Raw genomic sequence first — 21,248 nt, 5'->3', positions numbered from 1 at the left:
CGGCTTCATTGTCGCCGATTTTCTCGGCGGTACAACTGTTTTTACGCTCGGCGAAAGTTTCCACTTAAGTTTCTTCATGGTATCATCCACATCCGAAGATGCCCGCCGGGACCAAACTGCCCACGTGCAACGCCGAGAACAACCACCAGGGTAAGTTTGGCCTCAACCACTGACGTCCAGATCGCCGAGAGAACCGCCCTGTAAAAGCTGCTTAAACAGAGCAGTAAGGGGGTCCCTGCAAAGTAAGGTAAGTCAAAGGTTCTTTGTTTATTTTTTTTTAATTTTAAAATGCCGATTAGGTTTAAAACTGTCTTGGGAATGCTTGTACATTTTTGTTTTTCTTTTAAATGAATTTTTTTTTAAGTTTCCCCCACTCCTTAGGCCCAACCACAGCTTCGGACTAAATTTTAATACTTACCATCCATTCCAGTAACGATCGCACCTTGTTGCTAACTTTCCACTTACCTGCTGAGAAAACTGCTGACAATGAGTGTGCTAAGCCCATTTTCTCAGCGGGCAATTAGTTTTACTTACTTTAAACATAAAAATGGAAATTCTCGCCAGCTTTTCTCGCCGAACGTTAACGGTTCTTCTCAGTGGGCAATTGGGCGTTGAGGGCCTTTAGGGAAAGTCTAGCCCCATATCTTTTGTTGTGTATAACCATGCAAGTTATGCATAATGGGCCGCCCAGACCTGTGTGAGAACACCACCCGCAAGTCGGTGCTATTAATACAGCTGGAGTGCCGGGCCCTGGAACATCATGGGCGAAGGTTAGGTGAATGAGGGTACAGGGCCCAGAAGAGCCGAAGGCCCAGGGGCAGCACAGGCCTGCCCACACTGCGATATGTGTGTGCACTAGGTCCGTGCAGCAGAGTAGGTCTCCAGTCGTCCTGGTTCAACCCTTGCCACTGGATAAAGGCCTAGCTCTGTCAAGCCCGTGTGGTGGCTGATGTGCAACGGTCACCACACGTTAAAAAAATTAACTCACAGGCATCTTCCACCCCCTCAATTGGAGTTCAGGACTGGAACATCGGGTCCTTCATTGAAACATCTGTGAACTCTTGTGGGAGCAAGTCATCCTCGTTCGAGGGACCGCCTAAGATATGCATGATGATTATTTTGCTATGATTACTTCTTCATTAAGGAGGGAGAAGTGTAATAATGCTCCACCTAGTGGACTACTGTGGTAATGCATAATATTGGGTGGTAACTAATAAAAGGATCATGTGACAAAGTCACATGATGACAGTTTCTGTTGAAGCCATCTTGTAGAGTGTGTTTGTAAGTGATGTCGTAAGAATATATCAATGATGGAGCGATTAAAATCAAGAATGTGCAAGAGGCCAAAATTGGAGGAGCGCAGAGATCTCAGACGATTGTAGGGTTGTAGGAGATTACAGAGAAAGGAGGGGCGAGGCCATGGACTATCACATGGTTAGCACAGGCAAATCAGATCACAGAATCCATGCGGATTGGTCATCCGTTATAGACCCAGATCAAATTTCCTTTCCATTGACTTAAGTGGAAAGGAAAATAAGACAGAGTGCACAATGGGCAGCAGGTTTTCCACTACTCCCGAAAGTGAAAATTGGCCCCAGACTGCAGCCATGTTGGATTTTGTCAGATTATTCACTGGGGACAAATACTTAAATAAAACAAAAAATTCTCTGATTTTATTTAAAGTTGAGAATGCGTCAGCGAATCCCCAACTTAATTTAGTTATTTTTTGAAGTGTGTCCTTCAGAAATACAAACCGAAAGCAGACCAGGCCTGCAACCAGAGGCAGTGTGCAGGTTATGGTACTGGACTGCCCATCGAGAGGTTGGGAGTACAAATCCCACCATGTCAAGTTGCGAAAGCACATTCAATAAGCTGGTTAATTGTGAGCTGGCGCAGGGAAAGTAAATAACCATGAAAGCTGCTGGATTGCTTAAAAATCCAACTGGTTCACTAATGGCCTTCGGGAAACCGAATTTGCTCCATTTCTGGTTTGACCATCAGGTGATTCTATTTCACATTACATGGTTGACTCCTAATGCCATTCTGAAGTGGTCTAGCAATCTGCTCAGTTGTTAGCCCAACTAGGGATGGGCAATAAATCCGGTGTTGGCCCCATCCTAACAAAAAGCAGGAGTCAGGGCCTTCAGGAGAAGAGAAAAGTAGCATGAAATATAAATGTTCAAAAAATCCAATGCCTCAGACTCAACTGTGTTGTCAGTTCCCTTTTTTTTTAAAGCTTTCCATTGAATATCTTAAATTGCAAATGATGTAGTAGAATTATGCTTTGATAGCAAAGTGGCTCAGCAAGCAGAGCTACATCTATTACAAAACTTGCTGCCTTGAGAACAAAACAAAATAATATTTTAATGGGTTTATTTTAATGATTTGCCATGCAGAAGGTTGAATTTTTCAGCTCAATGCACTGTGGTTAGAAAAATATAAATAGCAATGTGGACATATAGCCTTTGCTGCTTGTGAAATTCAAATGAATTTATGTACTTACAGATATAACCAGAAGATGGCAGCATTCATTTACAGTTAAACATAATGATGGTAAAGGGAAACATTACAAGGAATGCTGTGTGAATCAGTGCTGTCAGTGAGGAGCTTAGTCTTCCGGCACCGTAAATCATTAATTTGTTTATTGTCAGTAACAGGACCAAGTGCTGATGATGTACTTTTCTGACAAGTTTCAATCATTGCTGAGGCGCACCCCTCGCCTCCACCTCAACTCCAAACCAATCTCTGAAGGTTGAGAAATTTATGGGAAATGCGCACCTGATTTCTGAATTTTGCTGCCGGTCGACAAGGCCTCCCTGTCAACAGTGCAGATGTGCAACATTTGACGGAAATGACATAGAATTACATAGAAATTACAGCACAGAAAAAGGCCATTCAGCCCAACTGCTCTATGCCGGTGTTTAGGCTCCACACAAGCCTCCTCCCATGCTACTTCATCTCAGCTTATCAGCATATTCTTCTATTCTTTCTCCTTCGTGTGCTTTTCTAGCTTCCCCTTAAATGCATCTATGCTAGTCGCCTCAACTACTCCTTGTGGTAGCAAATGCCAATTTCTAACTGCTCTCAGGGTAAAGAGGATCTCCTGAATTCCTTATTGAAATACATGTCAGCTTGGCTCAGTTGGGAGCTCTCTTCGCAGTCAAGGCTTTGGATTTGAGACCAATGCCAGAGTAGGGAGTTTATAATCTAGGCTGACACTAGTATTGAATGAGGAATACATCATTAGCAGTATTATCTGTTAGATGACAAGTTAATTCAAAGTCCCACCTGCTGCCTCAATACTTCAGATGGATATTAAAGATCCCATGGCACGATACAAAGAAGAACACACAGTTTTCCCACCAAAAACAGAGTAACTGGTCGTTTATCTCATGGCTGTTTGTGGGATGTTGCTCATGTAGATTGGCTGTTGCTATGGTAACAACAGTCATTGCCTTTCAAAAGTTATTCATTGTGTGATGGAGTTTAACATTTTTAAATGTAATAAGGGCTATGTGAATACATGTGTTACATTATATAGTGTCAAGCATCATAAATACTGTTCATTTCTGCTCCTCCGATTGCTTAGTGAGTATATGGACAGAAGCAGTTGGGTGGGCTAGGGTTACTAGAATCAGCTCAAGTGACAGCTGCCAATAAGACTCGGGACAGGGAGGTGCCAGCAGGAACTGGGTGGGATCACTACTCCGAACGACATTTGGGTCAGGACACCACACATTTCAGTCAAGTTATCCTGTCAAGGTCATGTTCTGCTCTATAAAATTAGCTTCACAAAATCATCATTGGATTTCAGCTAAGCTTTGCACATTTCACGCTTGGATGAACAACATTTTTGTCATTTATGCTAATTGTGTGCCAATTTAGAAGCATTAAATGAGCACTGTAATTCCCTAACATAAAAACAGAAAATGCTGGAAATCAGTTCTGATGAAAGGTCACCGATCTGAAATGTTTCTCTCTCCACAGGTGCTGAGTATTTCCAGCATATTCTGTTTTTTATTTCCAGCATCCGCAGTTTGTGCTTTTGTACTGTAATTCCTTAATTGTTTTGTCTTTCCTGTTTTTGAATTCACATCAGACATAATTGGCCAAAGTGTAAATGGGAGCACCCACCATTTTGATTGGCAGCCATTAAGCCCAATCAAAAATAAAATAACTATTTCTGAGCCAAAGAGGAAACATATCCATTTGTGCTAATACATGAAAAAGATGAAAAAATTATCAATTTATTTACAACCATATATAATCTTCAATGGAAACAGAAGATATTTTGAGGTGATGTAAAAGTTTTCAAGTTTAGGAGGAGGATTGATAGCTGATCCAGACAAATTGTGGGAATGGTTCAAATTCTGAGGGCCAGAATTTACTGTAGCCAGCGAACGAACGCTGCACACCGTTAAGACTTGCATTTTCCCATTCAATGTCTATGTCCTTTTGCACTAAAAGTTGCTGGGCCATAAATTCAATTCGGCTCAAAAACGGGGGCAGGGATCGTGATGTGTGATTTGTCCCTGCCCATTGAAAGTAATGCAGGCTTCGCACTACCTGCTAATTACCATGGTTGATGCATGCATCATCATCATCATCAGTGCACTGCTGAGTGGCTCAGCGCTCAGCAGGGAGCCGAAGTTCCTGTGAGGCCAGCTCTATTTAAAGCTAGCTTCCACTTTTAAAGGCAGTCTGCACCTCTTAAAGGTGAGGTGCATTCTGCACTCAGCAACTGCTGGAAATGCTTGTCAAGGCGACTATGACTGAGTAAAGGCTCAACAGGGCAGAGAAAGAGCAGCAATGTTCTCTGATCTAGCACTAGAGGCCTTAGTACAAGGGCTAGGTCCTCTACCTGGAGTGGACCAGGAGGTCGCACATGAGTTCTGCTGCAGAGGACTCAGTTGAGGACTTCGATGGGGTGGCCTACAGAAAAAGGGTGATAGGCCTGAACACAGAAATGTTTGGATTGGCTTTCCTGCCAGAGAGCCTGTTGTCACTGTCAAGAGTCCGGCATCAACTTTGCACAGGGCTTTGTGCAGAGCTTGGGGCTCTTCATTAACAGGATGGAAGTGATGGGCAATTCCAATAGCTCACTTGTGGACCCAACCATGATGCAGAGTCTGATGGCCGATGTCTCAGCTTCCATTCAAGCACAAGTGGAAGCCACCTAATGTTTGAGTGCTGCGGTGGAAGCTCAGACTTCAGTCAAACAAGCTCAGATTGCTCTCATCCAGGCTCAGCTTGTTGTCACACAAGCTCAGCCTGCTGCCATCGTGGCTGAGTATAGCAGTGTGGAAAGTGGCTTGCAGAGTGTCTCAGCAGTCCAGCAATCTGTCCTCCAATAGATTACTAGTATTGCTGAGGCGTTGACCTGGGGAAGTGGCAGTGGCTCCGTGGAGCACAAACTTGCTGTTCTCTCTCAGGGTGGCAGCATTCGTACTTCGACCACTGCCATTCTGTCAGTGCCCTTGCTGTTGCCCGACAGTCAGCCAGTCCAGACTCCTACCACCAATGCCGAGGTGGTGCAGTTTACAGCCGGGCCTTCTAGGCCCATAGCTGCTCCAGGTCATCATGCAAAGCTACCCCACTGAAAGCCAGCAGTCTTCCACCAGCCATGCTGCAGCCACTGGGGTAGGAGCATTAGGACAGGCAAAGGCACGAGGAAGACAGGCACTAAGAGAATGCACAAGAGTGATTAGTTGACTTTGTTATGTAGTATTGCTAGATTGATTTATAAATGTTGTTGGTCATATTTTGGATTTGTGGTGGCTTTCATTTCAGCATTGTAGCCAAAGGAACGCTGTGATGTTCCGTAACAGAGGAATGGTAAGGTGGGGAAGTGTTGAGCGACGGGGATCTGGGGTTTCATTCTGGGGAACCAGAGACTGATGATTCCGATGCTGTGCTCACGGACAGCCTGTCTAGAATGTGGTTGTGCAGGCTGCCTCCACATTTCCTCCTCCTCCTACTCCTGAGGTGGTAGCAGAATCTCTGATGGCAAGTCCTGCACCCTCATAATGGCCATGTTGTGGAGGATGCAGCAGACCACCATGAATTGGGACACCCGATCCGGTGAGTACTGGGGGGCACATCCCAAGTGGTCAAGGCAGTGGAACTGTTGCTTCAGCACCCTGATGGCCTGCTTGATGAAGTTCCTGGTGGCAGCATGGCTTTTATTATATGACTCCTGGCCACGAGAGGTGGGGTTGCGGATGGGAGTCATCAACCAGGTATAGAGCGGATATCCCTTGTCACCAAGGAGCCACCCTCCTGGATACAGCGATGGACGGCAAACTGCGAGATGTTTGCTAGATTGCCTGTTCCAGCCTGGAAGGAGCCACTTTTGAAAAAAATTCAGGGCCACGGTCACCTTGAGGGCCGCTGGCAGCACCGTCGTCGTCCTGCTCTGAGGCTGCAGGTGTGGTTCCAAGTTCTGTGACCACCTCCTTGGTGAGCAGAGTAGCCAACCACACTGCTCCCAGCTAGGAGAAGTGCTACCTGAAGACCCTAGGTGGGTAAGGCCTCCTGCTGAGAACCTCCCCTCTCCGCATCCTCCACTTCCTTCTGCTTTGCTGCCTCTGCTCCATCTCCCTGTCATGCTGCAGTTCGAAGGGGATTGCAAGTACTGCCCCCATGACTGGGAGCAAGTGGTTTGCTCAGAGGCCTTCCAGTAATAACCAACGCCTTCCCAATGTCCAACAGCACTCCTGGCACACCTTAATAACTTCTGATATCTCTTACAGCCACCCAGTACTCCTATAAGCTCTGCAAGAGCAAGTACAAAAGCAACAAGCAACTTAGCTGCAAGTTGGATGCATCCCTTTAAGTAGCACTGTGCATGTTTAGGACAGAGCATTGAATGGAGTGGTGACGTTGAAAATGGCAGGTCATGCTTCAAAACAGCATTTCACGCTGACTGACATCACGATCTGCCTACTCTGCATACTACAGTTGCACGCACGTACCGCCCACGCTATCACCCTCATCAAGATGGCAAACAGCACGGACCACACTGGAAATGGGGAGAAGTGAGGCAGACGCAACATTTTTTTAAAAACAGCCAAAACCGTGGCACGACGGGGTTGAATTTCACGGCCGCTGTCCAAATAATGTAGCGCCTCTTCAGGGCACCTGGGACCTGTGTGAACAATGCACGCAACTGTGTATCTCCTTCACCCGTCAGATTGAAGAATCGCTAATGAACAGTGCAGAGTCTGAACTAGGAAATGTAATTTAGAATATTGAATTCAATGTCAAATCCTAACCAAGGACAAGTCTTCTGTGTTGAGTTTAGTCTGTATCTATAGTGCAACTACTGGTACTTCATGCCGTTGAATACATCTGAATGGGGAGCCAGATGGCGAGATGCTGGTTTCATGCAGTTCACGGAGTTTGCATCTCGGACAGCAACCTTGGGATTTTCATTTTTAATTTCGCTGTCCTGAAGTTGCTTTTCAATTTGTGTATAAATAACGGTGATCGGTGTCAGTTTTACTGTTATTTTTACAGTAAATTCTGGCCCTGAGGGTTAAATATTAATTAAAAATTCCAGTCATTTGGTGACTTTTATCACATGAAGGGTAATCGACTCCAGGAACAAGTTACGAGGTATAGCAATTGAAGTGGTCAGCAAAAATGGGTTTAAAAGGGACTTAAGTGTGTTTTTACTGCGAGAAGTGATAGAGGCATGAAGGATAAGAAGATGGCTAGGTGGGGTATGGAACAATCAAAAAGAGACAAACCTGTTGTGCCTAATGATATTTTATTACCTTCTTTTAAACATTCTTGGTTCAAAAGTTGCATCATAGGATAGTCACAGACAAATGCAGCAAATTTCTTCTCTCTGCTATTTCAGTGGCGGCATTAGCCAATTTATTTTAAGTAAGTTAACATCTTAAAATAGTAGAGAGAGGAATTTCAGACCTGCAGTCCGTGTTCCTCTACTGCATGGCATTGTTTCAGGGCCGTCATGCTTTTAATAAAAGACTAAAATATCAATGATCATAACATCTTTATCATGTAACAGTGATTTATTAAACCCAGATTGAACTTCTGATTTTTTTTATGCGCGAGATAATTGTGAAATAAGAAATGGGAAGAAATTCTCTGCTCGCTACACATTCCTTTGAAATTAATTTACAACATGGCTTCAGATGGGGGTGAAACTTCAGTGGGGGCATAAAATGGGTAGTAGCAGATCAGCCGCCCGTTACATACCGCGGCAGATTTACTTTTCCACCCCCACCGAAGTAAAATCTCACCTCCCATATTGATCAGAGAAATTCTTCCGCCTTGGTTTGTACTTGTCGGCTTGCGTGAGGAAGCAGCTCTACTTACCTGCACACGAACGGGTCTCCAGTGCCTGTTCAGGACACAGGTGCTCATTTTCCATTGCCTGGATGATCACTGCCTTTGTCCGCACCTGTACTCCACCAAACCCGAGATCTTCATTATTCACACAGGTTAGTTGACAAGAACTCCACACAGACCATTCTGTCAGGTAACAGTCACCTGCAAGCATCAAATAAAATGTCTCAGTTCAACACCGATGTAAAAAAATATTCAGTAAGACTTGCATTTTCATCATCATAGGCGGTCCCTCGAAACGAGGATGACTTTCTTCCACGCCAAAAAAAGGACGAGTTCACAGGTTCTTCAATGAAAGATCCAAACTACATCCTGAAGAGTGGAAGATGCCTGTGTGTGAATTTTTTTTAACGTGGGGTGGCCTTTGCACACCAGCCACCACACGGGCTTGACAGAGCTAGGTCCAGTGGCAAGGATTAACCAAGATAACTGGAGACCAGCTCTGCTGCACAAACCTATCGCAGTGTGGGCTGGTCCGTGCTGCCCCTGGGCCACTGGCCCCAAACTCACGCCTCCCCTGGGCCCCGATCACGAGGGAACATCAGCGGCAGGTCGGGGCCATAAAAGGAGCAGTGAGCGGTGGCCATGGGCAGCGTGGAGGCATGCCACTGCAAGGTACAGCACGTGCTGGTGCAGGAGGGCAATGGCTGTGAAGAGTAACATCATCAAGATGCAGGTCGGTGATTGGAGCGTGGGCAGATACAGCAGGAGTGGCAAGAGACTTTAGGGGGACTTGCATTTTATGGTATATATGTCATGCATGGAATCTCGTACTGCAAATAATTTTTCTTGTAAATCGGGAGTTAATAACATCACATTACATCATAAGAACGTAAGAATTAGGAACAGGAGTAGGCCATCTAGCCCCTCGAGCCTGCTCCGCCATTCAATAAGATCATGGCTGATCTGGCCGTGGACTCAGCTCCACTTACCCGCCCTCTCCTCGTAACCCTTAATTCCCTTATTGGTTAAAAATCTATCTATCTGTGACTTAAATACATTCAATGAGCTAGCCTCAACTGCTTCCTTGGGCAGAGAATTCCACAGATTCACAACCCTCTGGGAGAAGAAATTCCTTTTCAACTCGGTTTTAAATTGGCTCCCCCGTATTTTGAGGCTGTGCCCCCTAGTTCTAGTCTCCCCTACCAGTGGAAACAACCTCTCTGCCTCTATCTTATCTATCACTTTCATTATTTTAAATGTTTCTATAAGATCACCCCTCATCCTTCTGAACTCCAATGAGTAAAGACCCAGTCTACTCAATCTATCACCATAAGGTAACCCCCTCATCTCCGGAATCAGCCTAGTGAATCGTCTCTGTACCCCCTCCAAAGCCAGTATATCCTTCCTTAAATAAGGTGACCAAAACTGCACGCAGTACTCCAGGTGCGGCCTCACCAATACCCTATACAGTTGCAGCAGGACCTCCCTGCTTTTGTACTCCATCCCTCTCGCAATGAAGGCCAACATTCCATTCGCCTTCCTGATTACCTGCTGCACCTGCAATCTAACTTTTTGGGATTCATGCACAAGGACCCCCCAGGTCCCTCTGCACCGCAGCATGTTGTAATTTCTTCCCATTCAAATAATATTCCCTTTTACTGTTTTTTTTCCCAAGGTGGATGAACTCACACTTTCTGACATTGTATTCCATCTGCCAAACCTTAGCCCATTTGCTTAACCTATCCAAATCTCTTTGCAGCCTCTCTGTGTCCTCTACACAACCCGCTTTCGCACTAATCTTAGTGTCATCTGCAAATTTTGTTACATTACACTCTGTCCCCTCTTCCAGGTCATCTATGTATATTGTAAACAGTTGTGGTCCCAGCACCAATCCCTGTGGCACACCACTAACCACCAATTTCCAACCCGAAAAGGACCCATTTATCCCGACTCTCTGCTTTCTGTTAGCCAGCCAATTCTCTATCCATGCTAATACATTCCCTCTGACTCCGCGTACCTCTATCTTCTGCAGTAACCTTTTGTGTGGCACCTTATCGAATGCCTTTTGGAAATCTAAATACACCACATCCATCGGTACACCTCTATCCACCATGCTCATTATATCCTCAAAGAATTCCAGTAAATTAGTTAAACATGATTTCCCCTTCATGAATCCATGCTGCGTCTGCTTGATTGCACTATTCCTATCTAGATGTCCAGCTATTTCTTCCTTAATGATAGTTTCAAGCATTTTCCCCACTACAGATGTTAAACTAACCGGCCTATAGTTACCTGCCTTTTGTCTGCCCCCTTTTTTAAACAGAGGCGTTACATTAGCTGCTTTCCAATCCGCTGGTACCTCCCCAGAGTCCAGAGAATTTTGGTAGATTATAACGAATGCATCTGCTATAATTTCCGCCATCTCTTTTAATACCCTGGGATGCATTTCATCAGGACCAGGGGACTTGTCTACCTTGAGTCCCATTAGCCTGTCCAGCACTACCCCCCTAGTGATAGTGATTGTCTCAAGGTCCTCCCTTCCCTCATTCCTGTGACCAGCAATTTTTGGCATGGTTTTTGTGTCTTCCACTGTGAAGACCGAAGCAAAATAATTGTTTAAGGTCTCAGCCATTTCCACATTTCCCATTATTAAATCCCCCTTCTCATCTTCTAAGGGACCAACATTTACTTTAGTCATCATGACACCCTCCTGTGTGGATATTGTATTGCAGCACATTGTAGGACCAGTATGTTGTGCCATTTAGTACAGGTTCCGTATTCCCAGCCCACTGGATTTATATTCTCAGTCAATCTGAATTGAAGAGGCACCAAGTGGGACGAAGGAAAATCCAAGGAAAACCCTCTCTCAAGCACTTCGTACTTATTAGTTCAAGCTGTGCTTGCTGGAGGCTGAGAGCAGGCTGTCCATCTGCCACTCTCCCAGCTGCTATGGAATTCCTCATGTCAATAATTTTGGCGAAAACCCAGAGTGAGCATAAAAAGGGAAAATCATGTTTTGTACTCATGTTGCCTTTTCATGAAAATTATGAAGAGGAGGAATTTCACTAAATTGTGCCTGTCAAGTTTCAGGAGTTCAGATTATGCTGCGACAGGGGAACAGTTGTGTACAAATATTGTTATTGAGTTAAACCTGCTCCATGGGGTTAAATTCACTGGACTGGCAGGTATAGTGTGGGTTTCCGATGGGCATCTGAACTAGTGTTCCCGAGATTGTGAAGGATAATTAGACTTTGTAGTTACTGGTCATTACTGCTCCAACAATCCTATTTATTTGAATTCCACAGGGGTCACTGCCAAGCTAAGCTGATGAATTCTGCTCCTGGGAGGGGAGTGGGGTAATGAGTTTGAAAGAAAGAAAAAATAAAGACTTGCATTTATATAGCACCTTTCACGACCACCGGACATCCCAAAGCGCTTTACAGACAATTAAGTACTTTTGAAGTGTAATCACGTTCTACTGTAGTAAGCGCTTCAGCCAATTTGTGCACAAGCAAGCTCCCACAAACAGCAATATGATCAAGACCAGATTATCTGTTTTAGCGATGTTGATTCAGGGATAGATTATGGCCAGAACACCGGGGCTAACTCCCCTGCTTTTCTTTGAAACAGTGCCATGGAATATTTTTATGTCTATGTGAGAGCGCAGATGGGACTTTAGTTCAATGTCTCATCCGAATGATGGCACCTCCGACAGTGCAGCACTCCCTCAGTACTACACTGGGAGTGTCAGCTTAGATTTTTGTGCTCAAGTCCCTGGAGTGGGCACTTAAACCCAGAACCTTCTGACTCTGGGGCGAGAATACTACCAACTGAGCCACGGCTGACACAAAGCTGACATTGACTGTAGTCAGGTTTTTAAAATAGGGCAGACATAGGTGTTTGTGTGTCATGTTGGCTGTGAGGGGTCTGAATAGTTAGAGCGAAAGTTTTGAGGATCTTCACTGAAGCAAAGTGGTTTGGAATGTTGAAGGTTAGCTAAAAGACCTCGATCTGGAATTTCAGGTGAGCAAGTGATGGAAATGATGGTGAAATCGATTGACATCCCTCCTCCATTGTGAAGAGAGCACTGGGATCAACTTCCCAGCCAATTTCCCTCCCATCCCCCGTCCTAATGCCACTCCCTGGGATCGCTTGTCGGGAGGTAACGGTAGGCTCAGGGAAGCGACAGTAACAACCTGGATATCTTGAAGTTGAGGGTAATGGCTGATGCCTAAAGGGCTGCAGCTCCTTCCTCCTTTGTTGTTCTTCTGTCCACTTAAAAGCTCCTCATTGCCACTTTAGGTCTTATTGCAGCATTCCTGTTGCAAGACCACCTCATTCTCCTCAGGCTCTGACAAAATCCCTTTGGCTGCGGGGAATCCTGCTGGGGCCCTGCCTTGCATCACTAATGACCCCCGACCAGGAAAGTGGGTTGGGATTGGGGCAGAGTTGGAAGGATAGATGGAAGTCTTAACTCTGTCCCATTAAGGAAAATCCATTCCTTCTTGTTTAACAAAAGCATGGTGTGTTCTTTATTTTGAATCATTACACAAAGATAAATTGTACCAAAGGAACAAAGTGAACCTAATCATAACTATTACTTTGTATGTTCACCTTGCTGTGGAACAAAGCAGCACAACAGTTTGAAAGAAGTCTTGCCTCACCGAATGTTAACTTAAGAGAGATTGAGGAAATATATGTGTAATATACACAACAATTCAATTCAGATAAAAAGGGAGTACTATTGTTACACTCCTGGGTTACACGATCACACAATTAGACATCGGGCAATGTCAGTCAACTGCCATAACAATAAGACACTTAAACTACTTAAGGGAGTGACTCACACTGCGAAACTCAAGGAAGTATATACCGCAGACCAAATTCATAACTGTGCCTTGAGCCCAAAAAGAGTGCTCCTTACCACAGTATGATATATCTATTTTTCACACCTGCTAACCTTATAGGCTCAGAGTGGGATTGGCTATTTGGTTATGAATTATGGATAGCTTTGTGCTGTAGACTCACTATAATAACAGATATCATGGAGAGTTAAAGCTCTGGAACTCAATATCAGCAATTAAATTACTTTCTAAACTGTGGATAATGAGCTTTCATAGTCCAATGTCATATGAACCATATATGTACATAATCCTATATTCATCAGAAAAATTATAATGCATGTTTCCTAATTCTATTTGTATAGATTAATCTCACACAGTTCCACAACAGAAGCTGCAAAAAGTAGTGCATAAATCTGCAGGAAAAATAACACAAGGAATATTTTTAAAAATTTAGAGCTATGGGTATAAATAATAAATATTAAACTTTGATACTGTTGACAAATAATGCAATACATGCTGAGGAGACATTAAAATATAATGCATTATACATTACTTAAAAATCAATGTAACTGTGGTAATACATTACTGATGATTGCAGAGCAGTTTCCATTCAGCGTGTCTAATGTAAAAGTAACATTGAAAATGTCAGTAATCTTCTTCCATAAGTGACTTATTTCTGTTCAGCAAGCCTTTGAAAGGTTGTGAATTGCTTCATTTATTTAATCATGCTGCCTATACGTACTGAACTGTCCAACACAGCCTTAAATGTTGTTTAGTTTCAAAACAAGGATTTAACATTCCCTGTTTGATTTTGAGTGCGCTGGTTAATGTATGTGTGTTAAATTCCTGTCTGTGTTACTTTAATACAATTGCTAACTCATTTCAAAAATAAATAAGTTAATGATTCATCCATGACAGGATTTTAATGTAAATGTATTGGCCGGTGAACTAAAATAGCGTAGAGAAAATTAAGCCCCCATATAAGGAATGTTCCAGGATTGATAAGATTGAGTAATGTTTGGAGAAAGATATCCTTTGTAACAAAAATACTTTCTGTTAAGTTCAGAATAACTCCACGAGGCTGTGTTGTAAGCTCAAACTATTGTGACCTTGGTCTCTTTAATATAACTCCAAAGTGAGGCAGCAGCTCCAGGGTACACAGGTGACCCATAGGTCTCCCACAGGTGTGCCCCCTAGTGGCAAGTCTGACACATAGGTTAGGTTCACATACATAACATCACTTCCTCTCAAAGTCTTAAGTACAAATTATTTACAGGTTGAGGCGATCTGATGCTCTGCGTTCCCGGGCCGATCGTCTGAGTTGAAATCCTGGCATGGGTGAGTTGGTTCGATTATTGCTGCATGGCAGCACAGCTGGTCTGATCAGACTGTCGGGCATGGTGGGTTCATCCTTGTGGTTGACAGCGAGGTCAGTTGCTGGTTGGGTTGGTGGATCGTAGATGGTAGGGTCTTCTTCAAACTGTTCTTGGTTGTCCATGAATCGCAGTTTGGTCTGATCCAGGTACTTTCTGCACGTCTGCCCATTCAAAAATTTTACAACAAACACTCTATTCCCCTCCTTGACTAAGACAGTGCCAGCAATCCACTTGGGACCGTGACCGTAATTTAGAACAAACACCGGATCATTAACCTCAATGTCCCGTGATGCCGCCACACGATCATGGTACACGTTATGCTTGTGCCGCCAGGTTTCTACGTGATCATTGAGATCCTGGTGGGCTAAGGACAGCCTGATTTTGAGTGCTCTCTTCATTCACAATTCTGCAGGGGGAACCCCGGTGAGTGAGTGGGTGCACCTCCGGTAGCTGAACAAGACCCTGGATAACCAGGTCTGCAAGGAATTGTCCGTTACGCGTTTCAATCTTTGCTTGATGGTTTGGACTGCCCGTTCCGCTTGGTCATTGGATTTGGGCTTAAATGAGGCAGACCTGACATGCTTAATGCCATTGTGGGTCATGAACTCGTTGAATTCCGAGTTGGTGAAACATGGTCCATTGTCACTGACAAGGATGTCGGGCAAACCATGGGTGGCGAACATGGCCCTAAGGCTTTCAATGGTGGCAGTGGACGTACATGATGATATTCGGTTGTTCGTCACCTTGTAGTCCCCGCAGATTCTGACCGTCCCATCGCTCTTTAGTACCAGCACGATTGGACTGGCCCACTCATTGAACTCGATTTGACTCATTGAAGTCTGTCCAGCTCCATTTCGACTTTTTCTCGCATCATATATGGGATTGCTTGGGCCTTGTGATGAACAAGCTGTGCCTGTGAAGTTGCCGATGCCTGGTTCAAATAATGGCGGGAATTTGTTTAGCACTTGGGCGCAAGGGGCATCATCTACTGAAGATAGTGCTTTGATGTTGTCCCAGTTCCACCGGATCTTGCCTAGCCAGCTCCTGCCGAACAGCGTTGGGCCATCGCCTGATACAATCCATAGTGGTAAGTCATGCACCATTCCGTCATACGATACTTTCACTGCCGCACTGCCGATAACAGATATGAGTTCTTTGATGTAAGTGCGCAGCGTAGTGTGAATCGGGCTCAATTTTAGCCTCTGTGCCTTGTTACTCCACAGTTTCTCAAAAGCCTTCTGGCTCATAATCGATTGACTCGTCCCCGTGTCCAATTCCAAAGAGACTAGAAAGCCGTTAAGTTTAACTTTTAACAGTATCAGAGGGCTTTTGGTGGTGAAGGCATGTACCCCATACACTTCCTCTTCATCCTCAGGTTGGGTTGCCTCTCCTGCTCGTTCAGCGTGATCCACGCTGGATTGGTCGCTCTCTGCTGACTGCCACGTGGTGAGTCCGAGGTCGCTTGCGCATTCACTGAAGGTGCCCCATTGTTCCATATAGTGCTTGAATCGACATTGATGGGCTCTATGACTGCCCCTGCAGCGCTAGCATGGTGTTAATGGATTCGCATTAGCACTCCACAACGGCCTCTGAGTCACCCTAGGCCTGGCCTCTGTGGTCGTGTGGGCCCTACCATGTACAGTTCTGCCTGCTGAAGGCATTATTTTATGCACAGTATTTGCCGGTGAGCTTCGATTCTGTGAAGATATCTGTTTCGTGTTGTCGCTTGTGGATATGAAGGCCTGGGCTATCATGATGGCCTTGCTCAGATCTAGGGATTCGGCAGACAGTAGTTTGCGGAGGATGGCCTCGTGGTCAATCCCGAGAATGAAAAAGTCCCGCAACATTTCCCCCAAAGATCCTGCAAATTCGCACTGTCCCGCAAGACATCTTTGGTCGGCGACAAAACTCGCCACGTTCTGGCCCTCAGAGTGATGGCGCGTGTAAAAGCGATACCTGGCCATTAAGATGTTCTCCTTTGGCTGGAGGTGTTCCCGAGCCAGCACACACAGCTCTGTGTAAGTCTTGTCCGTAGATTTGTCGGGGACCAGTAGATTTTTTGAGGAGGTCATATACCAATGACCCACATGCGGTGAAGAGAATCGCCCTGCGCTTGATCTCCGTCTCAGCCATGTACAGCTCGTTTGCCATGAAGTACTGGTCGAGACGCTCAACGAAGGCTTCCCAATCATCACCCTCAACAAATCTCTCAAGAATACCAATGACAGCCATTTCCGCGTGAAAGTTTGTGATCTGTAACTCGTCGCCAGTTGCTAAGTTCAGAATAACTCCACGAGGCTGTGTTGCAAGCTCAAACCATTGTGACCTTGGTCTCTTTAATATAACTCCAAAGTGAGGCAGCGGCATGGTAGGATGCCTTTTATACCTGCTTGCTCCAGGGTATACAGGTGACCCATAGGTCTCCCACAGGTGTGCCCCCTAGTGGCAAGTCTGACACATAGGTTAGGTTCACATACCTAACACTTTCCTTTTTTTATAATCAGGAATGAAAAATTACAAATAAATTAGACCATGGCATCGATGGCACTTGTTACCTAAATCTGATCATTATGCTCTCAATGGTAACATCAGACACTCCCTAACCAAGCAGTATGGCCCAGATTCTTGTGTAACACCCTTTATTTAACAAATTGAACGCACTGTATTCAGAAGCTAGAGCAGATTTAAGAGCTTAAATTAAGTAAATGTAAACGTTTAAGAATGTAAGAATTAACAAGAATCTTTGTGCAAGGAGTATAAATTTAGAAAATTTATAAAATTTACACTTCTGTGAAGTGCCGTCTCATACTTTCAGCATAGTCTTAGAAAACCTACAGCACCTGGGCACGGGACAGTGCAGGCTGCTTGCAGTACAATCCGCTTGTCTCCATTCACTGCAGGCTCTAGGTCGGCACATAACTCCTCATCCACAACCTTGCCAGGATCTTCACTGGATCCATCGACTACAACACACGATATGTTTCGAAATCGCATTCCATCTCCGCACTGAGCATCCTTTAGCAAGAGAAATAAACCATTGTGATTCAACTGAAAGTCATGTGACTGCGTCAGTTATGTGAGATTGACGGAAGTAGTTGTTGGGTAAGGGTGATACAATTTGGGAGGATGAGTATGGAGACGAATGGTCAAGTTTCTAAAAGCGTAGAGGAGCAGAGAGATTAAGAGTTCCAGTACTGAGATCTTTAAACGTGGGAGTACAAGTTGATAACAATATTTTTAAAAAGCATATTGCAACGTAGCTTTTATAAATAAGTGCAAAGTGTACAAAATTAAAGAGGTAATGCTAAACCAATACAAATCACTGATTAGGCCTATAGCGTGATATTGTGTCCAGAATTGAGTGTTTTATCTTTTGAAAGATGTCAAGGCTATGGAGAGGGATTAGATGAGATTTACAACAACAACTTATATTTATATAGCACCTGTAACGTAATAAAAAAATCCCAAGGCACTTCACATGAGTGTTACCAAAAAAAAAACTAAATTTAACACCGAGTCTTATAAGGAGATGTTAGGGCAGGTGACCAAAAGCTTGGTCAAAGAGGTAGGTTTTAAGGAGCATCTTAAAGGAGGAAAGAGAAGTGGTGAGGCAGAGAGATTTAAGGAGGGAATTCCAGAGCTTAGGACCTAGGCAGCTGAATGCATGACCACCAAAGGTGGGGAATTTAAATCTGAGGATGTTCAAAAGGCCAGAATTAGCAGAGCGCAGAGGTCTAGTGGGAATGTAGGGCTGGAGGAGATTACAGAGATAAGAAGAGGTGAAGTAATGGAGGGATTTGAAAGCAAGGATGAGAATTTTAAAATTGAGATGTTGCTTAACTGGGAGCCAATGTAGATCAGCAAGTACAGGGGAGATGGGTGAGCGTGACTTGGCACGAGTTAGCACACAGATGGCAGATGACCTCAAGTTTATGGAGGATAGAACTGGGGAGGCCAGCCACTGCATTGGAATAGTCAAGTCTAGAAATGATAAAGGCATGGTGAGGATTTCGGCAGCAGATAAGTTGAGGTAAGGGCAGAGACAGGCAATATTACGAAGGTGGAAATGGGCAGTCTTAGTGATAGAATGGATATGAGGTAGGAAGCTCAATTCGTGACCAAATATAACACCAAGCATGCGAACAGACTTGGTCAGCCTTAGACAGTTGATCAAATCAGTGGAAATGGAATGGAGTTTGTGGCGTGAAGCGAAGACAATGGCTTTGGTCTTCCTGATTTTTACTCATCTAGTGCTGGATGTTAGACACACATAACTAAGGTAATATCACGGATGAGAAGCTTTAGTTATGAGGAAAGATTAGAGAAACTGGACTTCATTAGAACAAAGAGGGCTAAGAGATCTAATAGTGTTCAAAATTATGAGTGGCTTTGATAACTTAATAATCTGAGATAATGTAGATCAATGAGTCAGTAACTAGAGTACATACATTTAAGATTACCACCAAAAGAACATTAGAAGAATTATTTTAATGTAGAGTGTTGTAAGGAAATGGAATGCCCTACTAGAAATGGTGGTGTAAAATCTATAAAGCTTTAAAAATGGAAATTTGAAAAAGAAAATAAATGAAAAAGATTCATGGAAAGAGATGGGAGTTAAGTGGATAGTTGTTTTATCTGCTATAAAATTCCATGAATCTATTTTAATGCAATTTATCAATCAGCTGCTGGAAGGACTTGGCGGAGCATTGTGCCTAACCAAGCTGTTCTTTCCTCATGTCAAGCCTCCAGTCTCAGGCATGATGATCCGTTGGGAGGTTGTTGCTGCACCATGGTGGGGAGATGGTCAGCTGACTCCTCAGTGTGGTGCAGGCTTCCCACCAGATTGCCAGGATCAGAAATACTACTGAGTAATTCTGGGCTCTTGTGAGTCTTTACTGTGGGCTTCTGAAGTGGAGAGTGTCTAAGAGAGCTAGTAGGATGGCATTTAGATTTATGTCGAGCAACATGTTTAGGAGGAGGCCGTATTTCCCAATAGTGTCACTTAAAACACCTTGGGGCCGAAATTCCCGGTTGGGGGCGGAAAGCTCTCCTGGGTCGGACATTCTGCACCCGGCGCAGAAGTTCCACCCTGGAAGCGAAATTCGGGTTACCGCTGCTCACTGGAAATGGAGCACAATGTCGCACACTATCCTTCTTATCGGGAGGATTGCGGGGAGCTACCCAGGCACATTGCAGAATGCTACACGGCCTCTCCCCGTAGTGCTGATGCGTTTCAACATCTTCTGTTAAAGGAAAGTGACTCTGTAGGCCCGTTGATGGCCTCCACTGGGCCACCAGGGCTAAGGGGTGCCGTGGCTACAGTCCAGCACCGAAACAGAGTGCCAGGCTGCATAATCGTGGCCCAGACCCTGCGAAAGGAGTGGACAAGGGCCCAACCGGTAATGGGGGTAAAAAAAAGATCGCGGAGTGAGGCGCAGCACACATCCCCTTTAACTTTCACCCCACGATTGGTATCCAGCCCAGGTCGTGCCCCATGAGACTGTCGCAGGCCAATTTTGCCGCTAGGTGTAAAGGAGTCGCCACGCATGGCAATGACTTCATCGCCGGAGATGCAGTGGCCTGGAGTGCTACCAGCAGGATGTGGTGCTAATGCATTCACGCCTCCGCTAACTCCCATGCGATTTTGCGGGAGCCGGTAGCATATCCACCCCCCTCCCTGGGCGAAAGCACTTTCGCGCCCCGTTAGCGCCTCCAGGGGGTGCACAACAGGGGAATTTTGGCCCCCTTTTCTTTTGAGGAGATGCACCTAGCTCAGGGGTTTCCTTGTCTGTCATCCTGTCCAGAGGAACCTGGCACTGTGCTTGTTGAGATCCCAGTAACATAGTGCCATGATGTGAATAGATATCTGGGATATGTAGATTAGGAGGGGCAAGCATATTCCTCTTTCTGGAGCTCAGGCTCCCCAGCAGTGATATGGCAGGTTTTTGATCGATTTCGGTTGTCATATATGTTGGAATGAGTAGGGAGATTTTCTATAGCATGCTGGGAAGTTGTGGCAACTAATAAATCTGTCTTTTCTCAGGCAAGTGTGAAGGCCTCCAGTAAGCACACACCCTTTGTGTTGAACTCATTAAGATTGTTACATGATAATTGGCGAAATTCTTTGAAAAGAAAAAAGACTTGCATTGATATAGTGCCTTTTATGACCTCAGGCCATCCCAAAGTGCTTTACAGTAATTAAATACTTTTGAAGTGCAGTCACTGTAGGAAACACAGCAATATGGATGAATAAAGGGACAATATGTATGAATATAAAGGGGCTGCAGGAGAGGTCAAAACTAAAAATCATGGTTTAAAAACCAGTATTAAAACACTCTACCTAAACGCATGCAGCATTTGAAATAAAGTAAATGAGTTGACGGCACAAATCATTACAAATGGGTATGATTTGGTGGCCATTACAGAAACGTGGTTGCAGGGTGGCCAAGACTGGGAATTAAACATACAGGGGTATCTGATGATTCGGAAAGATAGACAAGAAGGGAAAGGAGGTGGGGTAGCTCTGTTAATAAAGGATGATATCAGGGCAGTTGTGAGAGACGATATTGGCTCTAATGAACAAAATGTTGAATCATTGTGGGTGGAGATTAGAGATAGTAAGGGGAAAAAGTCACTGGTGGGTGTAGTTTATAGGCCCCCAAATAATAACTTCACGGTGGGGCGGGCAATAATCAAGGGAACAATGGAG

At 44.6% G+C, this 21,248-nt stretch overlaps 1 protein-coding gene across 2 annotated transcripts in view; it reads right to left on the bottom strand.

Moving 5' to 3' along the window:
- The window catches only part of LOC139264479 (thrombospondin type-1 domain-containing protein 7A-like), a 757,124-nt gene that overhangs the window by 20,232 nt on the left and 715,644 nt on the right, over window positions 1-21,248 (bottom strand). For both annotated transcript variants that reach the window (XM_070881020.1, XM_070881021.1), the window contains 2 exons: window positions 17,380-17,554; window positions 8,347-8,520 (listed from right to left, as the gene is read on the bottom strand). In XM_070881020.1, coding sequence (XP_070737121.1) covers window positions 8,347-8,520; window positions 17,380-17,554 — 349 coding nt within the window. The remainder of the gene's footprint in view (window positions 1-8,346; window positions 8,521-17,379; window positions 17,555-21,248) is intronic.

Source organism: Pristiophorus japonicus, chromosome 5 (assembly GCF_044704955.1).
Source record: "Pristiophorus japonicus isolate sPriJap1 chromosome 5, sPriJap1.hap1, whole genome shotgun sequence".
NCBI classification, from domain to species: domain Eukaryota; kingdom Metazoa; phylum Chordata; class Chondrichthyes; family Pristiophoridae; genus Pristiophorus; species Pristiophorus japonicus.
This window is presented reverse-complemented; position numbering and strand designations above follow the sequence as displayed.